This window comes from Mastigoproctus giganteus, chromosome 10 (assembly GCF_048544385.1).
Source record: "Mastigoproctus giganteus isolate SK-2022 chromosome 10, ASM4854438v1, whole genome shotgun sequence".
Taxonomy (NCBI): domain Eukaryota; kingdom Metazoa; phylum Arthropoda; class Arachnida; order Uropygi; family Thelyphonidae; genus Mastigoproctus; species Mastigoproctus giganteus.
The window spans coordinates 56,085,904-56,107,192 of record NC_143584.1 but is presented as its reverse complement, the minus strand read 5'-3'; the positions used below and the strand labels follow the sequence as shown (position 1 = coordinate 56,107,192).

General features: G+C 36.1%; 1 protein-coding gene across 2 annotated transcripts in view; it reads left to right on the top strand.

Moving 5' to 3' along the window:
- Spt5 (Transcription elongation factor subunit Spt5) overlaps positions 1 to 21,289 on the top strand; it is a 457,857-nt gene that overhangs the window by 14,191 nt on the left and 422,377 nt on the right. For both annotated transcript variants that reach the window (XM_090382503.1, XM_090382504.1), the window contains exon 2: positions 13,558 to 13,636. In XM_090382503.1, coding sequence (XP_090238629.1) covers positions 13,558 to 13,636 — 79 coding nt within the window. The remainder of the gene's footprint in view (positions 1 to 13,557; positions 13,637 to 21,289) is intronic.

The following is a 21,289-nucleotide window of genomic DNA, read 5'->3' as shown; positions in this document are numbered from 1 at the left end:
TCAGGCCATTACTTATTTTGGAAAGAATATGTGGAATACTGATGTTCTGTTCCATGTTGGTTCATTTTCTGAAGGAGAAAGACGTTTTATTCAGCGAAGTATAATTTTCACTATAGTATCTTTACTGAGTCTGAGAGAGAGCAAAGAGTGCAGTTAAGGAATTCTTTACATATATAAATGCAAAGAACAGAAGGACAAATCGGATCGGATCCTTATGTAATGGACGTGGGACAGTATTAGATACCACAGCTGAAGTTACAGATGAACTCAACAGTTACTTTGCATCAATATTTACATAAAAAAAAAAACCCTTTGTGTCAATGAGATATTATGGAAGTGAAGTTGAAAAAAATGTAATTAATGATGTTGAAATTTCAAATGATTATTTAATGAGAACTTTTGAACCTACAGGCGAATAAGGCTCCTGTGGTTGATGGCATATACCCTATAATCTTAAAGGAGGTGGCAAGTGAGTGCATTGAACCATTAAAGCTATTATGAGAGCATCACTGGACAGGAGGGATTTCGTTGGATTGGTGTAAATTGGGAAAAATAGTAGTAGGGAAAAATCAGAGGTGGAATTCAGTATCATTTAGATGGAAATGGAATTCTGTAGGATACACAGCAGGGTTTTGTAAAGGGAAAATCATGTTTAATTAATCTGGTAAGCTGTTTTGACAGGGTCACTCGAGCTGGACTTTGGGAATAATTTTGACATTGTCTATTTGGATTTCAGCAAAGCATTTGACTCAGTCCCACATGAGTAGTTCCAACCGGCTCCAACTTTATAAGTTGGAGCCGGCTGGAATCATAGGGAAAATCCTTAGATCGATGGCTTGAGGGCACCAGGCAGAGGGTTGTGATAAATGGTTATTCCTCAGATTTTGATTATCTTAAATGACGTCTATGAGGGGATGAGGTCTAAACTTGCAGATGATGTAAAGATCAGTAGAGTAGTTAATGATTATCGCCAAGCAGAGCTTCTTCAGAGTGACCTAGATAGACTTCCAGGATGGTCAGAAAAGTGGCAGCTATGCATGCTTTAATTCAGCAAAATGCAAGGTCTTACACCTCGGGAACAGTAACCCCAAAATAACTTATACAGTTGGTAGAGTTGAACTAAAGTCAGTAGTGGAGGAACGGGACTTGGGAGTTACGATACGGTCAGACATGAAGTTGTCCGAGAATTGTGGACAGGTTGCAATGTTGCATGGTGTCCTATTGATGATTTATCGAACATTTGCTAGTAGAGATAACTACGTCATAATCACATAAAGATGATTTTATAACCTTTATGTGATTAAATTATAACCAATTATTTTTTTTTTTAAATTAGTACCGAAAAACCGGTATTTTTTGTATCAATACCGGAAAAAAATGACCGGGATCCCAGTATTGTAAGCCCTAAATGATACTTTTTACTCTTTTTCATGGTATTCGTTTTAAATCAAAAAGGTATTAAATTAATATATAAGTACTTTCCAGTTATTAAATCATCAAAAGCAATACCTACTGATTTAAAACACTTAGGTTACCCGAACCGGAAAAATGTTCTGTCTGAACCGCTAACGTAGGATAATTGACGAGGATTCCCGAATGAGGATGTTGTTTCCAAAATAACCGGACAAACACACCACCATTTATTCCTCTGTTTGGTTATATCGTTATAAGAATCAGTTTTGAACACCTTTGTGATATTTCTCTAAAGCTATTTCTGGAGGTCACGACCATAAAACAATAAAAACAATTTGCACTTTCCGGTTTATTGTGCTTTTCTGTTACTGCAATCTAATTATAAACAGGTAGTAAACTCAATTTTATTGCCTTTGCAATAATACTGACAGCCGGAATTCTGTGGGATTTTACTTTATTATGGTGAAATGTGTTTCTACTTCAATGAAATCTTCAATCTTCAATGAAATCTGCAAAAAAAAAACAAAAATAAGTTTTCAAAATCTGATCTTCATTCCTATTTTTGAAGCTTCATAAAATAAAATAAAAATAACACGCAGGTAGCGAAACCCGCTGCACAATATAAAATTTTGGTAGTATACCTGACCGCGCAGATCCAGGGATGACTGTATATTTAAAATTCATTGTGATCGACCGAAATTAAAGCTACAATTGACTGGTAGATCACGATCTACTCGTTGGCCACCCCTGCTGTATAAGCTTGGTTTCTTTCATCATTTGCCACTATTAATACTAAATTGTCTTGCATTACTTCTTTAACCAGTGACTCCATTATTGTGCTTGTGCCAAGAGGGATTAGAAGTCAGGGTAATCCCAAAAGATATATCATTTTGCTTAGAAATCGGAGTGTCACCAAAGATAATCATAGGAGCAAAAGAATCCTTTTTGTGAGATATAAGACAGAACTGGAATCAACTAAGTTATCTTTGCCCCGCTGGAGAATTACCTGGAGATCGGCATTTAAGGAATTGATTGCGAATATTCAAGAAGTTGAAGCTGATTGAGCAGGGCAAGGTTTCTCAAACTGGAAAGTGGAATGCAATGCAAAACTATGAATAGGATTTCCGATCAATGAAAGAAGGTCATTAATATACACGAGGAAAAGAATGGAGAGAAAGAACTGAACCTTGGGGGACACCAGCATTAGTAGTGAAGTTAGAAGATAGAGAGCCATTTATCCTCACCCACCGTGAGCAGTCAGAGAGAAAACTGGATAACCAGTTACAAAGAACAGTTGGCAAACCATAAGATGGAAGCTTGTTTAGAAAATCTTTATGCCAAACACGATTGAAAGCCTCTGAGATGTCAAGAGCAACTGCTTGTGTTTCACCGAATTTTGCCATTGAATTTGTCCACAAATTGGTAACATAGGCCAGAATATCACCACTGTGGACCAACACTGACGATAGTTGATCAGATGGAAGGTTTCTAGGTAGTTTAAGAGTTGACGGTTAAGTAATTTCTCCGTTACTTTAGAAAGAGTAGAAGTAACTGGATGGGAGGGATTTGTCATCCTTTTTAGGAACAGGCTGGATATGAGCAAATTTCCAAGCAGAAGGAAAAACACCTTTGGAATAAGAAAGTGAATAAAGGTGGCATAGAACAGGAGTAAGTTCAGGAGCGCAGGTTTTGAGAACAAGTGGAGAAATACCATCAGGACCTGGAGCTCCATCGAGAAATACCATCAGGACATAATCTTCATTATATGTTGAGATTGGCACTACAATTTGCAACCAAATTTTGAACAATTATTTAAAAATATCCAACCTCAATCATCTCATTAAATGTTAAGTTTTGTCCACTAAATGTTATTTTGTATTGTACTTAATAAAATTTTCGAATATTTCAATTTTAGGTTTATCATTATATTTGTTTATTCACCTTAATATTGAAAAGCAGTGATCCTTTTCAGGTTGTAAATTTTCTAAAATGAGCATTTAAAAGCAAAAGTAAAGTATTTAGAAAAAACCAAACAAAAGTAAGGCATATTTTTATACTTTTAATAAAATCTAAAAAATAAATCACTGACAGATTTGTTGCAAGTAAAAGTGCTGGGAATTTGCATTTTTTTTATATATAGCTTGAAAAGAAAAAACTGTAACATGAAAATAAACTTTCTTTTACGAGTAACAACATATAGAAAATGTGACAATTTTTTTTCTCGAATCACTCTGTGCGGCCCGTGAAAAAAATCTAACTTTGAATACAGCCCCCGTACGGGAAAAGGTTTGACACCACTGAAGTAGAAGAATCTACAATGAAGAAGAAACTTCTTAGCTCCACAACAGATGGCATTGATGCAGTAATCAAAAATTGCAGGAGTGTTATGAATTGTGAGAACTGTGAGGGAGGTCCTAATTAAAGAACAGCAGCAAAATAAAGTGCTTGCCAGAAGTACAACTTCTGGGTCTTGTATTGGATAAATGTATTGTCTTTATATAGTTTTTAGCTAAAGGCTGTACAGTGGCCCCTCTGCAGCCATGTGGGCAGGAGCAGCAGTTCGTAGCACACGCTTCCTGATTAGACTGGGGTTCGAGCCCGTGACCACCAAATACGGAGGACGCGGATAGTCAGGGAATGACACCGCATATCCCCAGCCTGGATAAAGGGTGAGGGTTGATGTCAGGAAGGGCATCTGGCTGTAAAAATTTCATGCCAAAACAGTAAAAATGCTGAAAAGCGTTTTTACTGTTTTAATGGGGAAAAAGGTGAGGACAAAAAAAAAAAAAAAAAAGTTAAAGGCTGTACAGTGATATTTTTTTAATTATATACTCATCAGAACTACCTATATCATTACATTTTTTTTTTTTTTTTTTTTTTGTGTTCTAAATTTTTTGTCTTTTAGGGCTCTTTTGCTTTACTAATCTGAATTATCACTGTATTCAGATGACCCCTTCCCCCAATTAATCCAGATTAGCGAGGAGAGAATATGATATCAAAATTATTTTTTTGCATCCGGTTCCTTTGTGACTATATCATACTACCCAGTCAAATTGGTCAGACAAGATTTACCCTTAACAAACCCATGCTGTTTTGAAGCATAATTCGGTCCTTGTGGTAGGTTCTTCTTTCAACAGTGACTCCATTATTTTCTGTGGAACAAAAGTTATAAACTAACAGGTTTGTAATTACTCATGGATGCATTCATCCTTTGTGAATTGGGGATGCATTTTCTTATCTCCAGTATGCGGGTACCACCCCTGAATCCAAGGAATGTTCTCATAATTATGGTTAAGGGTTTGCTTACTTCCTTTGTAGCCTTCTTTAATATAATTGATTAGATCCCATCCACCCCATATGCCTTTCTTTTGGATAACTTCAACAATTTTTCTTCCACTTTCCTCTCAGTTGTTAGAAAATCATTTAGCTCCCTCTTAGAGTTTGATAAACTTCTGACATCCACTTCCCTAAAGAATTCCTCATGTGTGAATGTAGATGCAAAATACCTATTCATTTTGTCAGCAACCTGAGCAGGATCATCAACAATTGAACTGTCAATTTGAAGTTGACTAACTTGATTCATCCCCTTCCTTCTGGTGTTTACAAAAGTAAAGAAGTCTTTGCTGTTTTTCTTTCCATCGTTTGTCAAAGATTTCTATCAGAAGAGGAACTATTAGTAACATTTCTCTGCATTCTGCTCTATGGCCATCCTGTGATCATAACATATTCCAGCTTATACAGTGTAGGTGGTAGATGACTTTCATCAACCGGTGAAATACCACCACTTCGCTTATTGGAGGCTTGAAGTGGTGAAACCCATGTTTAGTCTCTAGAGCAAAGTTTCTGGCATCCCCCTCCCCCCATACTTCTCCTTCAACCCATGCACAGTACTAAGTACTATAGGTTTTGATACCTTTCGTGTTTGGGGTTTTTCATAAAAAAAAAAAAACCTCCCCTGTGAGTTGATTACAAACTAGTTTATCTACCATTGGCTTCTCTATTGTGTTAACTGATTATGAAGTGTAATCTCTGGCTTTGATATGGGCAGCTGAGTACTTTTGATTCCGTCAATTTAACTCTTTTGAATACATCCACCCTGTTCCTCAAGCTCTCAAAAGCATTACATGCATTTTTCTTCTATTCCACAAGTCTCATTAGTTCATCTGACATCCATTGAGGCCAATACATTGAAGAGTATTTCCTAATTGGTATGAAAAGTTTGGTAGCTTCTATGATTAATTCCTTGAATGCTTCCTATTTAGAATTTTCTAATGGTAACATATCAGTTCATCCTACTGTATAGAATTTTTAAAAACTGTGAGACCACTGTAGTCAGCTTTACAAAAGTAAAAGTGACTACAGTACTCTGTGATCACTGCCACCTAGTGGTTCTTTTATCGGCAGATTCTTAATGCATGAATAATCACTGCTGATGATTAGATCAAGAGTATTACTTCTTGTTGCCTCTCTAACATGCTTCTGTAGAAAACAGTCATTGAATTCAAAACTCTTGCTACTGTGTTGAATGACCAATCTACAAGTTCCAGTCAATATCTCGAAAGATAAAATTCCCCGTTATAAGATATTCTGATTTACTGGCCCACTGTTTCTCCGTTCTTTCTCATTACAGTCATTACGCCTATAACATGCTTCTATTCTCATTTTGCTTTCTCTCAATGCTTATGTCACATAAACATTGCACTGGCTACTTATGTCAGCTGGATGCAACTGCCTTCGATTTTATGTGCTTCTTAACTAAAAACATAACCCCCCCCCTTTATATCCTTTCTGTACACATTGTACTTCCATATTCTAATTCTACATCCATATCTGAGTGACATCATGTCTCTGATATCCTAACAGTATTTGCATTTGATGATTTGACCAGCACTCCAAATTCATCAAATTTATTTATTATGCTCCTAGCATTGGTGTACATGCAAGTATGCATGCACCTGTTCTTACTCTTAGTTACCCTAATCCAGTGTATTTACTTTTTCCATGATGTCTGCAGGTTTCTTACACTTAATGTCATTACTGCCAGCATGAACAACAATATTACCCTTTAAGGGTATGACAGTATACTCTTAAAAGATGATATCTGCTCTACAACATCATTAACTTTTGCTCCTGACTCTATTCCACCCATCCTTTTTGCACAATACATTTCCTGTTTCCCTGACAATGGAGTCACCGACGAGAACAAGCTGTTCTGTGACCAGCGGATTCTGCTTTGGGGTAGTTGCTGTGTTGTCCGATGATCAAGTGCAAGCTCCGGTGTTGATGTGTGCAGCTGACAGCTTGATGGTGCTCCCAAGTTTAAATCCTTCTAAGGTAACCTTAGAAGGATGGATCAACTTACCTATGTGAGGTGACTTTCTATGACCGTTATTAAAACCACATTTAGAAATAAACTTAACTTGGAACCAGATCTTCCAGTAGCTGTGTCCCAAAATATGAAACCAAGATACACAGCAATAATGAAAAATATTCAAGCACATTGTTCCCACTTAAAAATGCTGTTGATTTGATTTATACCACTTTGTACTTTAATTAAAATTTTTTTTTTTTTTTTTTTTTGTATTTTTGCATTGAATTAGATTGTGATCTTTTCAAATTATGTGATTTTATATATATGATTCGAGATATAATTCATACCATATAAAACAAATAGGATTACATTACATTTACTACACTTGTTGCATTAATGATTTCATATCATTTTGTGCTTGAACTTCAATTTAATTTTTTTTTTTTTTTTTTGTATTTTTTTTATTTGTGATCTTTTAAAATTATGTGATTTTAGATTTAATGCCTTGCATGTAAATGATTTATAAATAAAATAAATATTTAAACTTGTATTTTTAATTTTTTATTCCGGGGTGCACACTAGTAGTCCTTTTAACTAAAGTAAGGGTGCATGAACAAAAAAATTTGGAGACCACTGCTCTAGACAACAGGCTTAGATTCGTATTGTATGGTGCAGAAGATAATTTGTGTTTTAATGATGACCAAAATTGTGAAAGGTATTGGAACATGAATTAAAACTCAGAAGAACACACACACACACAGTTATTATTACAAACTGATGAATTTTTCACCTACAGTAATTGGAGTCTAATGCTGTAACTGAAAATTGAACCGGTGTGGAATAAATACTGCCTTTTGTTTTGATATTAGTATTAGTAGTGACAAATAATGAATGAAAGCAAAAGCAGCAAAGAGTAGACCTGTGCAAAGAAATGCTTTTTTCATTTTGAAACAGGGTCAAAACTTCTTAAATCAAATAGCGATTTGTGATGAAACTTGGATTTTCACTATGATCTGGAGACAAAACAGCCGTCGAGTGAGTGGAAGCATTCTGATTCACCAAGACCTAAGAAATTTCTAGCTTCTCATTCGGCTGACAAACAAATGGTTCTCGTGCTTTTTGACATAAAAGATATTTTTGCCTCGTGGAACATTTATGAATAAGGAAGCATACTCTGAGGTTCTCAGAGTCAAACTTTGCCACGCCATTTGTGAGAAAAGTCTAGAACTTTCCATTATGAAGTAGTGTTTCTCTTCAAGACAATGCCAGACCCCATTTCTTCATACATGGAAACCAAACAGGACTAAGTCCGGAATAAGGTAGACATGGCAGAACCTCTGCACCTATGGCTAATATTGTGCAGCCAGTGATCAGTGCCATAGGTGCAGAGGTTCTGCCATGTCTCCCTCTTAAAGGCAGGCCTTTCGCTTCCAACAATTATGCTCTCAGAGCTATACTTTGCAATCTTTTGAAAAATGGCGTGCAAGAAGCATTTAATGTATGATGGTTGCAAAAGTGTGTGAAGTTCATAGGAGAGTATTTTGGGGATGAGAAATCCACAGAAGATTCAGATGATAACAATTAAGATAAGATCTTGCACCAGTCCACACATTAAATTATCACCCCTCATATATATGTATATATTTCTATCTGGTGTTTACAATATATTATTTCTTAACTTTTATTATTATGCTTTTCACTTTTATAATTAGCTATAAACTACCTCCTCATCTTTCCATTTTGTCTTCCCACATTTTCCTTTTTCTTTTCTTTCCTCTTCTCAACAACTTTATCTATTCATAATACAATTATGGTTGTTGGGTGCTTTCTGTCCATCAGTGGCCCTTGTCCATAAGTTTTCCCTCTTTCTTCCTTTTCCTTTTCAAATAATATATATATATATATATATATATAAAGCTCTATATACATATAAAGACTTGTAAAGCCAGAGCTTTTGTAAGCTAATTTCTTTCAATTGAGAAAGATAATGCTTAAGTGTATAAAACTTTTTAAAATAAATAAACCATATATTGTGGCATGTGATTCAGCTTTGGAAGATTAAAAAATCACCTTTAAAACTATCACTGGCCAAAACTTAGACCTTAAATTTGTTTATATCATTATTATTATTAGCCATATGGTGCAAGGAAACCTGAGACTTATGCTGAACCAACCAAAAAAAAAAAAAATTTCCCCAAGTTACCCTGAGAGAGAGTCAGAAGTTTTTTTTTTTTTTTTTATGTGAACCTCAAACATGAGAGGTATTAGAACCTATAGTACTTAGTACCGTGCTTGGGTTGGAGGTTGAGAAGACGAAAGAAGATATTTGTTGACATTGGACTTGAACTTCTGTAGATTGTAATTTTTCAGGAAATACGTATGAAGGAAGGTTGTTACAGAAAACGGCAGTTGAATGAATAAATGAGGAAGATGAAAAGTTGGTTCTGTGGGTTTGAAGTTGGACAGTAAATGGATGTTGGCTGGTGGCAGCACGTGTTCGGACTGTTTTGAAATAGAGCGGGAATTATAGAAACCAATTCAGAAGAACAGTGCCCACGGAAGTATCTGTAGAAGAGGCATGCAGCAGAAACAGTACGTCTATGAGAAAGTGAGTGGAGAGACTGTTAGAGATGAATCATTAATTTACCTAACTGCCCTCTTCTGAACGGAATCAAGAAGCCTGAGAGAGGTTTTGGGGGCACCACCCCAGATGTGGGAACAATATTCCATGGCAGGGCGGATTTCTGATTTATACAGAGTGAGCAGCTGTTTGGAAGAAAAGTAATGCCGAGAGCGAAAGAGAAAACCAAGTTTTTTAGATGCAGAGGAAGCAATATTTGTAATGTGCTTGTGGAAAGAGAGATTAGACGTCAGGGTAATCCACAAAAGAGATATATCATTTTGCCTAGAAATCGGAGTGTCACCAAAGATAAGCATAGGAGCAGAAGAATCCTTTTTGCGAGATATAAGACAAGACTGAGTTTTAGAAGGGTTGAAATCAACTAAGTTGTCTTTGCCCCACTGGAGAATTACCTGAAGATCGGCATTTAAGGAATTGGTAGCAGATTTTCGAGAAGTTGAAGCTGATTGAGCAGGACAAGGTTTCTCAAAATGGAAAGTGGAATGCAATGTGCTATCATCGGTAAAACTATGGATAGGATTTCCAGTCAATGGAAGAAGGTCATTAATATACAAGGAGAAAAGAGTGGGGGAAAGAACTGAACCTTGGGGGACACCGGCATCACCCCCAGTGAGCGATCAGAGAGAAAACTGGATAACCAATTACTAAAAACAGTTGGCAAACCATAAGATGGAATCTTGTTTAGAAGACCTTTATGCCAAACACGATCAAAAGCCTTTGAGATGTCAAGAGCAACTACTTGTGTTTCACCGAACCTTTCCATTGAATTAGTCCATAAATGGGCAACATAAGCCAGAATATCACCAGTGGATCGACACTGACGGAATCCATACTGGCGATCGTTAATCAGACAGAAGGTTTCTAGGTAGTTTAAGAGTTGGCGGTTAATTGATTTCTCCATTACTTTAGAAAGAGTAGAAGTAATTGCAATGGAACGATAATTGGATCGGAGGGATTTGTCACCCTTTTTAGCAACTGGCTTGGATATGAGCAAATTTCCAAGCAGAAGGAAAAACACCTTTGGAATAAGAAAGTGAAAAAAGGCGGCAAAGAATAGGAGTAAGTTCTGGAGCACAGGTTTTGAGAACAAGTGGAGAAATACCATCAGGACCTGGAGCTTTCTTAGCAACAAGATTCATTAAAATCCTTCTGATATCCTTTTGACAGAAGACCACAGGAGACATTGAATGGAGTGTGTTGGGAATGGTGGGAGGTGTTTTACCAAGATCATTAATACATGAGCTAGAAGAAAAATGGGATGCTAGCAGGTCAGCTTTATCCTTGGCTGAAGTGACAACAGAACCATCTGGTTTGGACAGAGGTGGGAGCAGAGATGGGCAAAAGTTGCGGCCAATAGCTTTGGCAAGAGACCAGAATGCTCAGCTACCATTAGGGCAAGAAGCAAGTTTTCTACTCTTAGCCTGTTCAAACTCTAGTTTGGACTGATTAATAACTGCTTTACAATTGTTGCGAGCTTTGGTGTAGGCAGAAAATGAAGAATTAGAAACAAGCCAATTACAATATGCAACATTCTTCTCTTGAACAGCCTTAGCACATTTATTGGAAAACCAAGGTTTAGATAAAGGACGAGATTTTAAAGTGGAGTGTGGGATAAAGGATTCCATTCCTCCAAGAATAATTTCACTGACACGATCTGAGCAAACGTTGACATCAGAAGTTTTGAAACAGTAATCCGACCAAGGAAAAGAAGTCTCGCAGGTCATCCCATTTTGCATTCTTGTAATGCCAAACAACACGAGGTTGGGAATAGCCATGAGATAAAGGTTCCATTGGAGAAGAGACAATCAGGAAGTTGTGATCTGTAGTGCCTAAAGGAGCTCTCACTTCGACCGTGTACTTAGAAGGGTTGTTTGTGAGAAAAAGATCAAGCGTATTGGCTGTATGATTAGGATTGTCCGGTATTCTTGTAGGTAAATGAACAATCTGTGCTAGGTCATTAGTAATTGCAAAAGCCTCAGAATCTCACCTGCTGGGTCGGTTTGACTAGAAAATGGAAGCCAGCTGGAGTTGTGAACATTAAAATCACCAAGGAAAATTACCCCACTGTTAGGAAAGTTGGACTGGAGAAAGTCAAGTTGCAAAGAGAGGAAGTCAAAGAGCTCCAAGTGATTAGTGGAGTTGGGAGAACGGTAGAGACAACAGATGAATTTGACACAATGAGGTAGAGAGATTTTAAGCCAGAGAAGATCAAAGAGAGGAGATTCCAAATTGCCAAGTCTCTGACAGGGAATATCAGAATGGACATATGCACAAGTACCACCTTTGAGGCGAAAGGAATCATACAGCAAATAATTTGGGCATCTGAGATGAGCAGTAGTTGAATCAACCGATAACTGAGATTCTGTCAGAAAAAGTACATAGGGTTTGGCAGACTGCAAGTGGAAATGGACATCGTTGAGATTAGAATTGAGACCATGTATATTTGTGAAATGAATTAGGAAGTGCTTGGGAGGTTTAGATCTTTTCTCAGATAAGCTTGCTCTATTAGTTTGACAATTCATGGTGTATTCAATGGTAAGAAAATGTGGGTGGGACATGCTGTATGAAGTAATGAAATTTTTGGATATGGCGTACACGTGGTAAGAATATACCCAGATCCTTGACATAACGTGGCCTCAACAATGCTCCCCGTATACACACTACTCGGACTCCCACCAGTCACTATCTGGCAGAGTAGAGGTAGCAAGATTATACACTAGCTGATCCAGAAGCCTCCTAGAGAGTTACCAATAGGTTCGGTCCAGTGTACTAACTAGTGGCCGGCCTGCGAACACAGTTTTAGAGCTCTACCCTCGAAATGTAAGGAATATTGGATCTTGCCACTACATTCATCATAACCTCAAAAGTCATCAATCATACTGCATGATGGAAGAGATAGGGAAGGGCTGACCGGAACTTAGCTCTAGAGACTAAACATGGGTTCCACCACTTCAAGCCTCCAATAAGCAAAGTGGTGGTATTTCACCGGTTGATGAGTCATCTGCCACCTAGTACTGCCTGGTAACAGAGGGTCGTAGTTCCATGTGGTGTGGTGTGGGCGCCACACCTCGACCCCTGCTCACGTTGGTTCATACCTGGGTGGTCACCCACCATATACCCAGGATTACTAACAGTCCCACCATCGTGAAGGTGCAAGCAGAGGATTTGGCTGTCGCAGACTGTCCGGACTTCACCAAAATTGGGTCCACTTGACTTGAGTGTCAACCGAATATCAGTTCCATCAGCGTTTTAGACTCCCAGGTAGCAAGTGCAGCTTGTCTGGCATATCTGAGAAAATGTCTTTGACAACCTCAAGGACCAAAGAAAGGAATCACCAAGAAAGAGAAGAATGATGATACCCAGCTCAGGAGAGCTGACCATCTGGTATCTGGTGAGCATAATTATAATAAGATAATTGTAACTAATGTTCTGGTGTATAATTTGACCTTTTAGAAAGTAACAATTTCTCAAAAATTTTAACATTAACTCTGAAAATCCATGCAAATTTTCTCATGAATGTGAACAAAAATCTCTTCCAGAAATTTTATTTGTGGCATATTTTTTTTTCTTTTTTGAAATTGTTCTTCAGTTTAAATAACAGTACTGTTCACTTAAAGTAAACTGAAAAGAAGTTGACGAGATTGTCAATTTTTTGTTGGTTTACTTTTTTAGATGCTCCCATCGTCTACAGAGAAACGTGTAGACAATAGAAGCATCTAAAATTAGTACTGTACAATTTGCAGTACAGTACTAATGAGGCAACAAGGAATGACTCAGTTACATAATCATGACCTATGTCCTCACCATGCCTGTACAAGAATTGTGTTATACTTATTGCCTCCTGCACAGTTTTACTGTGCAATGTTAAAAAAAAAAGTCACAATGCAAACTTTTAAAATAAAAAGCAGAAATAATTGAATTAATAAGTAGATAGAGGTTCTTCATGTAGAATTTATCATAATACGCCACTGTGTGAGACGCAAAGGGGACTGTAAAAAGCGGGCCAAAATATATGGCAAACGCTCAAATTTCATGATCAAACATGAAATTTTCATTGAAAAAAAAATAGAAGTTAAAGCTGACAAAAATAGAAGTTGAATGTATGCTGGAATTATGGTAACTGTGTTAAGCCAAAACAAAAAGTCCTGAAATTTTATGATATTAACTCATTGCTTTTAAATCTAAATTTCAGAAAAGAAATAAGGATGTCAGATAGTGAAGGAAGCAATTTCTCTGATAATGAAAGTGAAAAAAGCTTTGCTGAAAGTGAGGTGGGTTGAATTTTTTTTATTTTTATTTTTAATTTCCAATTGAGTCAGCAATTTCTTGTATAAAAGTTTATAGATTGTCTAATCTTAGTTGGAAAAAGTGAAAATAGTAAAGAACAGCTACTAACAGTTTAGTATTAGTATTTTTCAATATTTTTCTCCATGGAACCTCTTTGTCAACCCTTGAGATAACAGATAACAAATGCTATAAACATGGAATTTTATTTAAATTTATAAAATTAATTAAGTAATAAAAAATATAAGTGAAATAGTGATATAAGATGAGATTTAAAACTGAATCAGTTACAGTAGACTCCTGATTATTTGGGGACAGTCTAACCGAGTTGTGGATTAACCAGGGATGAAAAAAAAAATTGATTTTAAATGTCTTGAAAAAATCAATTACAGTATCTGCTTAACAATAATTTATTTTTAAATTTAAATGTTTTGAGAAAAATACCACTTAAGGCCCACAAGCCCTTACCACTAGGAGTCGACTGTCAAATCCTGTTCCTTAGGGATTTCTTCAATCCTTAGGTGCTTGCACATACAGACAGGTATGTAATCATTGTTCATCTATTAATTCAAAATTTTAAAGAAATAAAAAGAAAAACAAAAACTTGTTACATAAATTAATAATGGAAGGTAAATCATTGTCATTTTGGTAAAATGACAGTATTAGATGCAATTTATGCAAATTTCAATGTCGTCAACTTTGATCAAAAGTACATCACAAAATTCTTTTTGGTAAAAAAAAATTTACACGTAACTGCAGAATATGGAAGTTCTTAGTGATGAGACTAATAAGGATATATTATATGATTTAAGAAAGACTGAAGGTTTTTTTAAATTTTAGATGAAGAAGCAGTTGCTGAATGGTTTAATTCAGATAAAAGTTTAATCTGCCATGAAATGTTATATGATGATGAAATAATACATAGGGTTATGAAGGAAGAAGAGTGAAACAGAGACAAACTCTGAGGACACGGAAGAAAATCTATTGCCAACAAATAAAATCTCGGTAGTACTGCACTGCTTTGTCTCATGTGGAGATTTTGCTTGACTATGCAGAGCAAGAAGACTTTCTTGCCAACAAGATATTGTGTAATTTATGTTTTGCCATTTTAGGAAGATCAGTCAAAGAAACAGACATCTTTACTTTGCTTCTCCAATAAATAATAGAACATGAATAAATGTATACATAATTTGTTTCCCATCAATACTGATTTTTTTTTGCTTATTTTGTGGATTATCCAGGGCAGTCAATTTCCCTACCTTCCTGGTTAATCAGGAGTTTATTGCACATTAAAAGAAGAAGAGAACATAAATCAGCTGAGTAGGATTGAGTCGTCATATCCAAAGTTTAATTTTTTTTTTTTTTATTATTATTATTTATTTTTAATTTTTTTTATTGTTATTACTTTTTTCACTTGAGAATATACATCACTCTTCAGAATTCAAGAGTTTAGTGTCAGATGTTAATTACAAAATCATTTTGTAGTAAATGTTTTTGTAATTAACTAAGAAAAAGTCATTTGACGTTTTCTTGGTTTACCAGAAATGTGCCTATAGCCCAAGCTAACTTGTAAACTACTAGAGAAATACATTTCTATGACATGATATGCATTGTTATTTCTATAAAGTTAAACTAAAGATGTCTCAAAACAAAAAATGCAATTTTGTAGTTAATGTTGTCCGACACTAAGCCCTCGAATTATACCAATTGATAACTTATTTTTTTATATTGGTTTTTACATAGAAAACATCAATATTAGAAGAATTTAAAAAATTAAACGTTCTGTTGAAAAAGTCAAATTTTAAATAGTTCTGAATTTATGAAGAACGAAAGGTATATATTGACCAGAGATAACAGAACAGGGGAATCCAATTTACTGGAGATCAATAAATGTAGAAATTTACAATCTGCAATGAAATGCTTGACTAAATTCCTTTGATGTAGAGGAGATAAGCCAAAAAATTTACAGCACTCATCATAAGATTTCATTTCGATTTTAATTTAGTTTTGTATATAAGAAACCTATCATGAACCTCTGAACCTGTTCCAGTTGATTTATTAAATATTTAGTACTAGGGAGGCCGAAACCTGGGAAGCATATTCTAAAATAGGATTAACTGTTATAGTATAGGCTGTTTTTAGGTTTTATGGTAAGAGTGCCATTTTGTGTCCTTGACTAATCTTGTTGCTGTTTTCTTCTCTGCACCCATTTGAACAGTAACTTCCTAAAACAACTTCCAAACAGTTTTTGCGATATTCAAGATGTGGCCTAATCAATAAACCAATATCTTATGCAAGTGGACAATTGCCTCCTTGTCTCTGCTGGCAAATTTCCTGTATATCATTGACAGAACAACCCGGAGTTGCCCTAACATCCTGTCTATATTACCTAGAAAACTCCATGTCAGACTGTACCATTATCCCAGGTCTTTTTCTTTTCCATTACCTTTCTTCTCCATTGCTCAGATTGCTGATTCCTGTATGGAGCACCTTGCATTTTTCAATGCAGTTAATACACAAAGGTTGTTCCTTATGAGGGCATTTGGCTTAAACATGCCTGCTCCTGGTGTAAGGGTGAATTGTGGGAACAAAACTGAGAGGTATGGCCATATCCCAGGCACAAAAAGCATTTAGTCACAATTATAAACAGCCAAAAACCCATGCAAACTACTACTACTAAGAAATACTCTGTCAGATGATTTGATGCATTTAAACTGTTTAGAAGAAAGACTGACAGTCCAGTGCATGTAGTTTGAAGACCTTGATTTGGTATCGAAACAAAAATCTGTCATTTTTAACCTCATCAAATGTGAAGCTGTAGTCAATGAGGTTTTGGTTGTAGATATTGTCAGTTATTTCTTCATTAGTCATATCCTTAGGGTATAGATGAGAATTGACGGCTTGGCATGTTTAGGTGGACTCACTGCTACACCAGCCTAGGTATGAGAAGTTGAACTTGAAATATTGTCAAGGTCAGCCTTATTACTAGTTTTTAAAATGATCCCTCAGTTTCTTACCAAGTGCAAGGACAGTGTTTTTAAAATGTGTTTTCAAAGTCTAAATAACTAATTCTTTAACTTCATTACTGGTTCTAAGTTCAGAATTGTCATTTGGACATATCAGTAGGGTATATTGTGATACACTCTTAGAAGCAGGAACAGAAGAAAGGAGTCTTTGGTCTGCAAGATCGCTGAAGGCAGTCCTGTTCCCACAGCATTCACAAAAGTGGTGATGGACGAGGAAATTGTGTGATGCCCAACTAGGATGTACGTCACGTGAAGGAAGAGGAGCTGGAGGCCAAAGCATTCAAAAGCAATCAAAAACCTAATAAGTTGGCTCTGGTTCTAAGCTCATTCACATTCAGAGTTTTTCATTATTCTATGAGTAAGGAAGCTGTAATTGTCTCAAAATTAGACCATATGTCTAAGATTGCATTGTGTAAAGTTTTAGTAACTTCGTTTTAGTGAGCTTCGCAGGCTATGAAACTCGTATTTTCTTAATTTGGAAATAGTTAGTTCTGCTGATAATGAAATTATAGTAATCTTATAATACCGTGATAAATCTGACTAAAAATGAATAGCAAGTTTAAAAAACGGTACTCACCTTGTATAAATCTGCAATAAATTTATTGGTAGATGGTGGTTAAATTTAGGTTGGAAGGTGCATTAAAAAGAACTAGGGCGGAGGGAGAATAGGATGAAAATATTTTAAACAGGTTTTAAAATGAGTGCAAGGAAGTAGAAATGCAGATCTCCAATCCTTGGTTGCTGTAAAGAGGTTAAAGGACATAAGTGAAAAAAAAGACCGGTGATGCCAATAGTCGTTACGAGGGACTTTCGTTGAATAGAACGTCATCAGTTGTCAAATGGGAGAGAAGTGAGCGCGTGTTGTATTTAAAGTTGTATCTATACTTTCGTGATGCTCTTTTTGACACGTGGGAACTTTAGCCATGAGAGGTTGAAGGAGAGTTTAGCGTTAATAATATTGAGATTGGAATGGTGTCGGTACCATTCAACTTTCCCAAAATTGAATGGTACCGACATTTTTCCCAAAAATATCTGTAAAAAATATCCACATATCATACACGTGAAGAACTAAAGAAAAGATTTAACAAAAAACATCAACTTTTAAACCGTATACACCAACTACGATTCTTTCTGAAAAGAGATATGCCACCGCACACCTGGAATGAATATATTAACCACAACAATATACATATCAATGCCCCCATCCAACACACACAGCACAAAAACACACCAAAAAATGAAACACACTCGCATCCAACCCCCCCCCCCCCCAACAAATCTCCACTGTCAACCTCTCTTCAAAATCCTTCAATCCTTCCGAACTCCCCGGCCTAGAATTTGGCTTCAATTTTGCCATTAAAGAACAACACTATCCAATTAAAGATTGTATAATCGAACTTCAGTCCAAACTTGACCAACATCCCGATAAGTGGCGATTTATACACCAGGATAATAAATTCTATACTCACATCTCTCCCTAACATAAAAAAACAACAACTCTCGGATTTACAAAGATTAAGCAAAATCCCAAATATCATCATTCAAAAAGCTGACAAAGGAGACACGGTCGTTATCCTGGACAAGAACACCTACACAGAAAAAATGGAATTAATTTTAGCCGACCAAGATACATATACAAATGACAGCAACCACAACATTACAAAACTCAAAAATAAACTTGACACAATTCTTAGAAAACTCAGACAGAACAAAGAAATAAACCTCTTTACATTACAACAGATAGGTATTCGCAACAACATTCTGCCCCACATGTTCGGAATAACCAAGTTACACAAACCTGGCCACCCACTAAGACCTATCGTTTCTTTTAGTAGATCAGCTTTTGCCAATTTATCCTCCTTCCTTGTCAAAATTATATCCCCATTCACTCAATTCTCTACATTCAAAATTAATAATACCAACCAAGCCTTCCAAAAAATCAGTAACACCACCATATCCGGCGGAGACGTATTAGCTTCTTTTGACGTTGTATCCCTATACACTAATGTTCATATTCCTTTCACCCTACAAGCATTACATGTACTTCTAACAGCTGATGACACTTTAATGAAACATACCTCTCTTTCAGTTGACCACATCCTTGAACTCGCCACCCTTTTATTAGACGCTAGATATTTTAGATTTAATCATAAATTTATAGACAAACATTCGGTTTACCAATGGGTTTAGGCATTTCTGCCCCCCCTTTCTGAAATTTATCTTGCCACTATTGAAAACCAAATTTTACAGCCTTTCCCTTCTGAAATTAAATTATACACATGCTATGCCGACGATATCCTAATAATAGGCAACAGATCAACCATAGACAATCTCTTTTTGAAATTCAATACAATACATGACAGGCTAAACTTTACCCTTGAAATCAGAATGAACAACCAGATTAATTTTCTTAATCTTACTATTTATACAACAGGCACAAATTTAAATACAAAAAAGATTTTTAGGAAAAATATGGACACCGGTAAATATCTACATTTCACTTCACATAATCCCCTTAGTACCAAAAAAGCCGTCCTACACAACCAAATCTACAACGCTATCAAATTCAGCCCCTCACAAAATGATCTACACAATGAACTTCAGTACCTTACTGATAAATTCATAGCCAGAAACAACCCCCCCCCCTCAACTCATCCAACATACAATATCCACCGTTTAAAACAGTATTAATAACCCCACCAGACACAATAACAAGACAAACGCTCACATAGTTCTCCCTTATCATAGTGAACTCGCAGCACAATTCTGGCATATATTCAAAGATACCGATATCTCCCTCACTTTCTCTACTTACAATAAACTAGGTTCTCTATTTAATTCTTATAAAGATACACGCAAATATTCCACCAATGATCTCAATAATATTATATATCTCATAAAATGCCAACCAAACTGCGACACCTGTTACATCGGCAGCACTACCACCAAATTCGGTTCCTCCACAACTTCCAATACCAGCACATACTACCACTTCAACAGTTTCAGGACAGGTCAATCCTGCACTGAGTTAACAATCCACAACCAAACCCCCCTTATCGACTCTGCCATCATCATTATTAAACTTAGATCAAGCTACAGAATTCTTCAGTATGAAGCCGTCACCATTGAACGGTACCGACACCATTCTGATCTCAATATTATTAACGCTAAACTCCCCTTCAACCTCTCACCGCCTTGGAACCTCTCGCGGCTAAAGTTCCCACGTGTCAAAAAGAGCATCACGAGAGTATAGATACAACTTTAAATACAACACGCGCTCACTTCTCTCCCATTTGCCAACTGATGACGTTCTATTCAACGAAAGTCCCTCGTAACGACTATTGGCATCACCGGTCTTTTTTTTCACTTATGTCCTTTAACCTCTTTACAGCAACCAAGGATTGGAGATCTGCATTTCTACTTCCTTGCACTCATTTTAAAACCTGTTTAAAATATTTTCATCCTATTCTCCCTCCACCCTAGTTCTTTTTAATGCACCTTCCAACCTAAATTTAACCACCATCTACCAATAAATTTATTGCAGATTTATACAAGGTGTGTACTGTTTTTTAAGCACTTGCTATTCATTTTTAGTTAGTTCTGCTATAACGTGGTACATGTGTCCCTAAAAATATACGCACTATGGTATTTTGCACATTAAAAACAACAGGGCTTATGGGAAAAATAGGGATAGGGGCAGAGCACTCAAAAAAATATTCAGTGTAGTAAGTAAAAAACTCAATAAAATTGCTAACACAGGTTTAAACATTTTAAATTTCTAATAAATAATATTACAGTAAATATAGCACTTTACCTTGACTGGATAGTTTTGTTCACTGACATTTTCTTTTTTTGGATTATAAAATTTAAAACAGTAAAAAAGATAAGCAATGAATAACGACGAACATGGCATACACAAATGGCACAAGTGAGATACAGAGTAACAAGTTTACGAAGCTTAAAAAATAGGAATGAAGAGAAGATTCTGAAAATTTATTTGTTTTTTATATGATTGGAGATTTCACGGAACGGAAACACATTTCTCCATAATAACGTAAAAACCCACAGAATTCCAGCTATCGGTATTATTGCAATTGCAGTAAGATTGAACTAACTGAAAAGCCCAATAAACAGGGAACTGCAGATTGTTTTTATTGTTTTATGGTAGTAACCTCCAGCAATGTACTCTGCTGCTCATGCTATCCTGCCTCACGAAATTTCTGTTCTAACAGGAAAATATGAGCTCCTGAAAACATGAGTCGGTCTTCAATCTTGTGAATATAGCTAATGACCAATACAACTACAGTAAATGGGAAATACAGCTTTCACACATTTGATGTTTGACATTTTTTTAAGCTTCGTAAACTTGTAAAATCGCATTGTTCCCTAATATATCAGTTGTGTTGGAGCAAATTCGCTTTGCGAAAATGCATGTTATAGCAGAACTGACTGTAACCGTAAAAAAAAGTGATGATGCATCTTGATATTTGTCTTCAGTTTTATCAAGCATAGCACATAAATCAAACATGATGCCAAACTGAGAACTAACAGGTAGCCCTGTGCTGATATTACTATCAAGGGCAGAAATTGCTGGAGTAGCTGTCAAAGTTGAAG